The 10,254-nt window shown below is 49.1% G+C and overlaps 1 protein-coding gene across 2 annotated transcripts in view; it reads left to right on the forward strand.

The window, feature by feature from the left end:
- LOC144954685 (uncharacterized) overlaps positions 1–4,781 on the forward strand; it is an 8,793-nt gene extending 4,012 nt beyond the window's left edge. For both annotated transcript variants that reach the window (XM_078885118.1, XM_078885119.1), the window contains exon 3: positions 4,395–4,781. In XM_078885118.1, coding sequence (XP_078741244.1) covers positions 4,395–4,619 — 225 coding nt within the window. In that variant the 3' untranslated portion in view covers positions 4,620–4,781. The remainder of the gene's footprint in view (positions 1–4,394) is intronic.
- Positions 4,782–10,254: the final 5,473 nt, after the last annotated feature.

Raw genomic sequence — 10,254 nt, forward strand, 5'->3', positions numbered from 1 at the left:
GTGTGAGAGAGTGTGAGAGAGTGTGAGAGTGTGAGAGTGTGAGAGTGTGAGAGAGTGTGAGAGTGTGAGAGAGTGTGAGAGTGTGAGAGAGTGAGAGAGTGTGAGAGTGTGAGAGAGTGTGAGAGAGTGTGAGAGAGAGAATGTGAGAGAGAGTGTGAGAGTGTGAGAGAGTGTGAGAGAGTGTGAGAGAGTGTGAGAGAGTGTGGGAGAGTGTGAGAGAGAGTGTGAGAGTGTGAGAGAGAGTGTGAGAGAGAGTGAGAGAGTGTGAGAGTGTGAGAGTGTGAGAGTGTGTGAGAGAGAGAATGTGAGAGAGAGTGTGAGAGTGTGAGAGAGTGTGAGAGAGTGTGAGAGAGTGTGAGAGAGAGTGTGAGAGAGTGTGAGAGAGAGTGTGAGAGAGAGTGTGAGAGAGAGTGTGAGAGAGAGTGTGAGAGTGTGAGAGAGTGTGAGAGAGTGTGAGAGAGTGTGAGAGAGAGTGTGAGAGAGTGTGAGAGAGAGTGTGAGAGTGTGAGAGTGTGAGAGAGTGTGAGAGTGTGTGTGAGAGTGTGAGAGAGTGTGAGAGAGTGTGAGAGAGAGTGTGAGAGTGTGTGAGAGTGTGAGAGAGTGAGAGAGAGTGAGAGAGTGTGAGAGTGTGAGAGTGTGAGAGAGTGTGAGAGAGTGTGAGAGAGTGTGAGAGTGTGTGAGAGAGAGAATGTGAGAGAGAGTGTGAGAGTGTGAGAGAGTGTGAGAGAGTGAGAGAGTGAGAGAGTGTGAGAGAGAGAGTGTGAGAGAGTGAGAGAGAGTGTGAGAGAGAGTGTGAGAGTGTGAGAGTGTGAGAGAGTGTGTGTGAGAGTGTGAGAGAGTGTGAGAGAGTGTGAGAGTGTGAGAGAGTGTGAGAGAGTGTGAGAGAGTGAGAGAGTGTGAGAGAGTGAGAGAGTGTGAGAGAGTGTGAGAGTGTGTGAGAGAGTGTGAGGAGGTGAGAGAGTGAGAGAGTGTGAGAGAGTGAGAGAGTGTGAGAGAGTGTGAGAGAGTGTGAGAGAGTGTGAGAGAGTGTGAGAGTGTGTGAGAGAGTGTGAGAGTGTGAGAGTGTGTGAGAGAGTGTGAGAGAGTGAGAGAGTGTGAGAGAGTGTGTGAGAGAGTGTGAGAGAGTGTGAGAGAGTGTGAGAGTGTGAGAGTGTGAGAGAGTGTGAGAGTGTGAGAGAGTGTGAGAGAGTGAGAGAGTGTGAGAGTGTGTGAGAGTGTGTGAGAGAGTGTGAGAGAGTGTGAGAGAGAGTGTGTGAGAGTGTGAGAGAGTGTGAGAGAGTGTGAGAGTGTGAGAGAGTGTGAGAGAGAGAGTGTGAGAGTGTGAGAGTGTGAGAGAGTGTGAGTGTGAGAGAGTGTGAGAGTGTGAGAGAGTGAGAGAGAGTGTGAGAGAGAGAGTGTGAGAGTGTGAGAGTGTGAGAGAGAGTGTGAGAGTGTGAGAGAGTGTGTGTGAGAGAGTGTGAGAGTGTGTGAGAGAGAGAGAGAGTGTGAGAGAGTGTGAGAGAGTGTGAGAGAGTGTGAGAGAGTGTGAGAGAGTGTGAGAGAGAGTGTGAGAGTGTGAGAGTGTGAGAGAGAGTGTGAGAGAGTGTGAGAGTGTGTGAGAGAGTGTGAGAGTGTGAGAGAGTGTGTGAGAGAGTGTGAGAGTGTGTGAGAGAGTGTGAGAGTGTGAGAGTGTGAGAGAGAGTGAGTGAGAGAGTGTGAGAGAGTGTGAGAGAGTGTGAGAGAGTGTGAGAGAGAGTGTGTGAGAGTGTGAGAGAGTGTGAGAGAGAGTGAGTGAGAGAGAGTGTGAGAGAGTGTGAGAGAGTGTGAGAGAGTGTGAGAGAGAGTGTGTGAGAGTGTGAGAGAGAGTGTGTGAGAGTGTGTGAGAGTGTGTGTGAGAGAGTGTGAGAGTGTGAGAGAGTGTGAGAGAGTGTGAGAGAGTGTGAGAGAGAGAGAGAGTGTGAGAGTGTGAGAGTGTGAGAGTGAGAGAGTGAGAGAGTGTGAGAGAGTGTGAGAGAGTGTGAGAGAGTGTGAGAGAGTGTGAGAGAGTGTGAGAGAGAGAGTGTGTGAGAGAGTGTGAGAGAGTGTGAGAGAGTGTGAGAGTGAGAGAGAGTGTGAGAGTGTGAGAGTGTGAGAGAGTGAGAGAGTGTGAGAGAGTGTGAGAGAGAGAGTGTGAGAGTGTGAGAGAGTGTGAGAGAGAGTGAGTGAGAGAGAGAGTGTGAGAGTGTGTGAGAGTGTGTGAGAGAGTGTGAGAGAGTGTGAGAGAGTGTGTGAGAGTGTGTGAGAGAGTGTGAGAGTGTGTGAGAGAGTGTGAGAGAGTGTGAGAGTGTGAGAGAGTGTGAGTGTGTGTGAGAGAGTGTGAGAGAGTGTGAGAGAGTGTGTGAGTGTGTGTGAGAGAGTGTGAGAGAGTGTGAGTGTGTGTGAGAGAGTGTGTGAGAGAGTGTGAGAGAGTGTGAGAGTGTGAGAGAGTGTGTGAGAGTGTGTGAGAGAGTGTGAGAGAGAGACACAGACTCAGGGTCAGGGATTGAACCCACGACCTCATGTGGACCAGGCGAGGTAGTCAACATCTCACAGGGTCAGGGATCGAACCCACGACCTCCTGTACACCAGGCGAGGTAGTCAACATCTCTCAGGGTCAGGGATCGAACCCACGAACTCCTGTAGACCAGGCGAGGTAGTCAACATCTCACAGGGTCAGGGATCGAACCCACGACCTCCTGTAGACCAGGCGAGGTAGTCAACATCTCTCAGGGTCAGGGATCGAACCCACGACCTCCTGTAGACCAGGCGAGGTAGTCAACATCTCACAGGGTCAGGGATCGAACCTACGACCTCCTGTAGACCAGGCGAGGTAGTCAACATCTCTCAGGGTCAGGGATCGAACCCACGACCTCCCGTAGATCAGGCGAGGTAGTCAACATCTCACAGGGTCAGGGATTGAACCCACGACCTCCCGTAGACCAGGTGAGGTAGTCAACATCTCACAGGGTCAGGGATTGAACCCACGACCTCCCGTAGACCAGGCGAGGTAGTCAACATCTCACAGGGTCAGGGATTGAACCCACGACCTCCCGTAGACCAGGCGAGGTAGTCAACATCTCACAGGGTCAGGGATTGAACCCACGACCTCCCGTAGACCAGGCGAGGTAGTCAACATCTCACAGGGTCAGGGATTGAACCCACGACCTCCCGTAGACCAGGCGAGGTAGTCAACATCTCACAGGGTCAGGGATTGAACCCACGACCTCCCGTAGACCAGGCGAGGTAGTCAACATCTCACAGGGTCAGGGATTGAACCCACGACCTCCTGTAGACCAGGCGAGGTAGTCAACATCTCACAGGGTCAGGGATTGAACCAACGACCTCCTGTAGACCAGGCGAGGTAGTCAACATCTCACTGGGTCAGGGATTGAACCCACGACCTCCTGTAGACCAGGCGAGGTAGTCAACATCTCCCAGGGTCAGGGATTGAACCCACGACCTCCTGTAGACCAGGCGAGGTAGTCAACATCTCACAGGGTCAGGGATTGAACCCACGACCTCCCGTAGACCAGGCGAGGTAGTCAACATCTCACAGGGTCAGGGATTGAACCCACGACCTCCTGTAGACCAGGCGAGGCAGTCAACATCTCACAGGGTCAGGGATTGAACCCACGACCTCCCGTAGACCAGGCGAGGTAGTCAACATCTCCCAGGGTCACGGATTGAACCCACGACCTCCCGTAGACCAGGCGAGGTAGTCAACATCTCACAGGGTCAGGGATTGAACCCACGACCTCCTGTAGACCAGGCGAGGTAGTCAACATCTCACAGGGTCAGGGATTGAACCCACGACCTCCCGTAGACCAGGCGAGGTAGTCAACATCTCACAGGGTCAGGGATTGAACCCACGACCTCCCGTAGACCAGGCGAGGTAGTCAACATCTCACAGGGTCAGGGATTGAACCCACGACCTCCTGTAGACCAGGCGAGGCAGTCAACATCTCACAGGGTCAGGGATTGAACCCACGACCTCCCGTAGACCAGGCGAGGTAGTCAACATCTCACAGGGTCAGGGATTGAACGCACGACCTCCCGTAGACCAGGCGAGGTAGTCAACACCTCACAGGGTCAGGGATTGAACCCACGACCTCCCGTAGACCAGGCGAGGTAGTCAACATCTCACAGGGTCAGGGATTGATCGCACGACCTCCCGTAGACCAGGCGAGGTAGTCAACATCTCACAGGGTCAGGGATTGAACCCACGACCTCCCGTAGACCAGGCGAGGTAGTCAACATCTCACAGGGTCAGGGATTGAACCCACGACCTCCCGTAGACCAGGCGAGGTAGTCAACATCTCACAGGGTCAGGGATTGAACCCACGACCTCCCGTGGACCAGGCGAGGTAGTCAACATCTCCCCTCACCGCTCTGGACAGGAGGAGATGGTGATGTGGGCCCTTGCGGAGGCCCATGATGCGTCGTCTGCTGAGGTCTCCGCCCTCAAGGGCCTCCTGAAGGCCCAGAAGGTCGAGGTCTCGTCGCTGAGGGCCGAGATCGCGGCGCTGGGACGCAAGGGGGGGCACGTGGAGCCCCCCACAGCGGCACGCGTCAACAACAACAACAACAGCAGCAACGTCAACGCCAGCGGGCAGCGAACGTAGAGTCTACGCTACTCACCACTCACTCATACACTCACTTAGACACTCACTCATACACTCACTTAGACACTCACTCATACACTCACTCATACACTCACTTAGACACTCACTCATACACTCACTCATACACTCACTCACTCATACACTCACTCACTCACACACTCACTCATACACTCACTCACTCACTCATACACTCACTCACTCACTCATACACTCACTCACTCATACACTCACTCATACACTCACTCACTCACTCATACACTCACTCACTCATACACTCACTCATACACTCACTTAGACACACACTCACTCAAACACTCACTTAGACACTCACTCACTCATACACTCACTCATACACTCACTTAGACACTCACTCATACACTCACTTAGACACTCACTCACTCACTCATACACTCACTCACTCATACACTCACTCATACACTCACTTAGACACACACTCACTCAAACACTCACTTAGACACTCACTCACTCACTCATACACTCACTCATACTCACTTAGACACTCACTCATACACTCACTTAGACACTCACTCACTCACTCATACACTCACTCATACACTCACTTAGACACTCACTCACTCATACACTCACTTAGACACTCACTCATACACTCACTTAGACACACACACACTCATACACTCACCTAGACACTCACTCACTCACTCATACACTCACTCATATACTCACTTAGACACTCACTCACTCACTTAGACACTCACTCACTCACTCATACACTCACTCATACACTCACTTAGACACTCACTCGTACACTCACTTAGACACACACTCACTCATACACTCACTTAGACACTCACTCACTCACTCATACACTCACTCACTCATACACTCACTCATACACTCACTTAGACACTCACTCACTCATACACTCACTCACTCATACACTCACTCATACACTCACTTAGACACTCACTCATACACTCACTTAGACACACACTCACTCAAACACTCACTTAGACACTCACTCACTCATACACTCACTCATACACTCACTTAGACACTCACTCATACACTCACTTAGACACACACTCACTCATACACTCACTCATACACTCACTTAGATACTCACTCACTCATACCCTCACTTAGACACTCACTCATACACTCACTTAGACACACACACACTCATACACTCACCTAGACACTCACTCACTCACTCATACACTCACTCATATACTCACTTAGACACTCACTCACTCACTTAGACACTCACTCATACACTCACTTAGACACTCACTCATACACTCACTCATTCATACACTCACTCACTCATACACTCACTCACTCACTCATACACTCACTCACTCATACACTCACTCACTCATACACTCACTCACACACTCACTCACTCATACACTCACTCACTCATACACTCACTCACTCACTCATACACTCACTCACTCATAGACTCACTCACTCATACACTCACTCATACACTCACTCACTCACTCATACACTCACTCATACACTCACTCACTCATACACTCACTCATACACTCACTCACTCATACACTCACTCATACACTCACTCACTCATACACTCACTCACTCACCTACACACTCACTCACTCACTCATACACTCACTCATATACTCACTTAGACACTCACTCACTCACTTAGACACTCACTCACTCACTCACTCATACACTCACTCATACACTCACTTAGACACTCACTCGTACACTCACTTAGACACACACTCACTCATACACTCACTTAGACACTCACTCACTCACTCATACACTCACTCACTCATACACTCACTCATACACTCACTTAGACACTCACTCACTCACTCATACACTCACTCACTCATACACTCACTCATACACTCACTTAGACACTCACTCATACACTCACTTAGACACACACTCACTCAAACACTCACTTAGACACTCACTCACTCATACACTCACTCATACACTCACTTAGACACTCACTCATACACTCACTTAGACACACACTCACTCATACACTCACTTAGACACTCACTCACTCACTCATACACTCACTCATACACTCACTTAGACACTCACTCACTCATACCCTCACTTAGACACTCACTCATACACTCACTTAGACACACACACACTCATACACTCACCTAGACACTCACTCACTCACTCATACACTCACTCATATACTCACTTAGACACTCACTCACTCACTTAGACACTCACTCATACACTCACTTAGACACTCACTCATACACTCACTCATTCATACACTCACTCACTCATACACTCACTCACTCACTCATACACTCACTCACTCATACACTCACTCATACACTCACTCACTCATACACTCACTCACTCACTCATACACTCACTCACTCACTCACTCATACACTCACTCACTCATACACTCACTCATACACTCACTCACTCATACACTCACTCATACACTCACTCACTCATACACTCACTCATACACTCACTCACTCATACACTCACTCACTCATACACTCACTCACTCATACACTCACTCATACACTCACTCACTCATACACTCACTCACTCATACACTCACTCACTCATACACTCACTCATACACTCACTCACTCACACACTCACTCACTCATACACTCACTCATACACTCACTCACTCACTCATACACTCACTCATACACTCACTCACTCATACACTCACTCATACACTCACTCACTCATACACTCACTCACTCATACACTCACTCATACACTCACTCACTCATACACTCACTCATACACTCACTCACTCATACACTCACTCACTCATACACTCACTCACTCATACACTCACTCACTCATACACTCACTCACTCACTCATACACTCACTCACTCACACACTCACTCACTCATACACTCACTCACTCATACACTCACTCACTCATACACTCACTCACTCACACACTCACTCACTCATACACTCACTCACTCATACACTCACTCACTCACTCATACACTCACTCATACACTCACTCATACACTCACTCACTCATACACTCACTCACTCACTTATACACTCACTCACTCATACACTCACTCATACACTCACTCACTCATACACTCACTCACTCATACACTCACTCATACACTCACTCATACACTCACTCACTCATACACTCACTCACTCATACACTCACTCACTCATACACTCACTCACTCATACACTCACTCACTCACTCATACACTCACTCACTCATACACTCACTCACTCATACACTCACTCACTCATACACTCACTCACTCATACACTCACTCACTCATACACTCACTCACTCATACACTCACTCACTCATACACTCACTCATACACTCACTCACTCATACACTCACTCACTCATACACTCACTCACTCATACACTCACTCACTCATACACTCACTCACTCATACACTCACTCACTCATACACTCACTCACTCACACACTCACTCACTCATACACTCACTCATACACTCACTCACTCATACACTCACTCATACACTCACTCACTCATACACTCACTCATACACTCACTCACTCATACACTCACTCACTCATACACTCACTCACTCATACACTCACTCACTCATACACTCACTCACTCACTCATACACTCACTCACACACTCACTCACTCATACACTCACTCACTCATACACTCACTCACTCACTCATACACTCACTCATACACTCACTCACTCATACACTCACTCACTCACTCATACACTCACTCACTCATACACTCACTCACTCATACACTCACTCATACACTCACTCATACACTCACTCATACACTCACTCATACACTCACTCACTCACTCATACACTCACTCATACACTCACTCATACACTCACTCACTCATACACTCACTCACTCATACACTCACTCATACACTCACTCATACACTCACTCATACACTCACTCACTCATACACTCACTCACTCATACACTCACTCATACACTCACTCATACACTCACTCACTCATACACTCACTCAGATACTCACTCACTCACTCAGCCACTCACTCAGTCACTCACTCATTCACTCACTCACTCACTCATACACTCACTCATACACTCACTCATACACTCACTCACTCATACACTCACTCACTCACTCATACACTCACTCATACACTCACTCATACACTCACTCACTCATACACTCACTCACTCACTTATACACTCACTCACTCATACACTCACTCATACACTCACTCATACACTCACTCACTCATACACTCACTCACTCATACACTCACTCACTCATACACTCACTCAATCATACACTCACTCACTCATACACTCACTCACTCATACACTCACTCATACACTCACTCATACACTCACTCACTCATACACTCACTCACTCATACACTCACTCACTCATACACTCACTCACTCATACACTCACTCACTCATACACTCACTCACTCATACACTCACTCACTCATACACTCACTCACTCATACACTCACTCACTCATACACTCACTCACTCACTCATACACTCACTCACTCACTCATACACTCACTCACTCACTCATACACTCACTCACTCATACACTCACTCACTCACTCATACACTCACTCACTCATACACTCACTCACTCATACACTCACTCACTCATACACTCACTCACTCACTCATACACTCACTCACTCATACACTCACTCACTCATACACTCACTCACTCATACACTCACTCATACACTCACTCACTCATACACTCACTCATACACTCACTCACTCATACACTCACTCACTCACTCACCACCACCACCACCACCCTGTACTGGACACGACATCCGTGGTGTTTGCAAACCTTTGACGTTTATTTGTGAGGGGTCACGGTGAAGTTACAGTGGGGTCACGGAGGGGTCATGTAGGGGTCACGGCAAAGTTACAGAGGGGTCACAGTGGGGTCACGGAGGGGTCACAGTGGGGTCAACGGAGTGGAGGGGGAGTGGTGGTGCAGCGGTTAGCTCACCACCCCGACGAACCACTCCCATCACCACCAACATCACCAACACCACCCCCATCACCATCCCCATCACCACCCCCATCATCACCACCACCACCATCACCACCATCACCACCACCATCATCACCAACACCACCCCCATCATCATCATCACCACCATCACCATCATCATCACCACCATCATCACCAACACCACCCCCATCACCATCCCCATCACCACCCCCATCACCACCATCACCACCATCACCACCATCACCACCACCACCACCATCACCACCATCACCACCACCACCATCATCATCACCATCATCACCACCATCACCACCATCACCACCACCATCATCATCACCACCATCACCATCATCAACATCACCACAACCATCATCACCAACATCACCACCACCATCACCACCCCCATCACCACCATCACCACCATCACCACCACCACCATCATCATCATCATCATCACCACCGCCACCATCATCATCATCATCACCACCATCACCACCATCACCACCATCACCACCATCACCACCATCACCACCATCACCACCATCACCACCATCAACATCATCACCACCATCACCATCATCAACATCACCACCATCATCACCACCATCATCACCACCACCATCATCACCATCATCA

Source organism: Lampetra fluviatilis, unplaced genomic scaffold (assembly GCF_964198595.1).
Source record: "Lampetra fluviatilis unplaced genomic scaffold, kcLamFluv1.1 SCAFFOLD_696, whole genome shotgun sequence".
Taxonomy (NCBI): Eukaryota; Metazoa; Chordata; class Hyperoartia; order Petromyzontiformes; family Petromyzontidae; genus Lampetra; species Lampetra fluviatilis.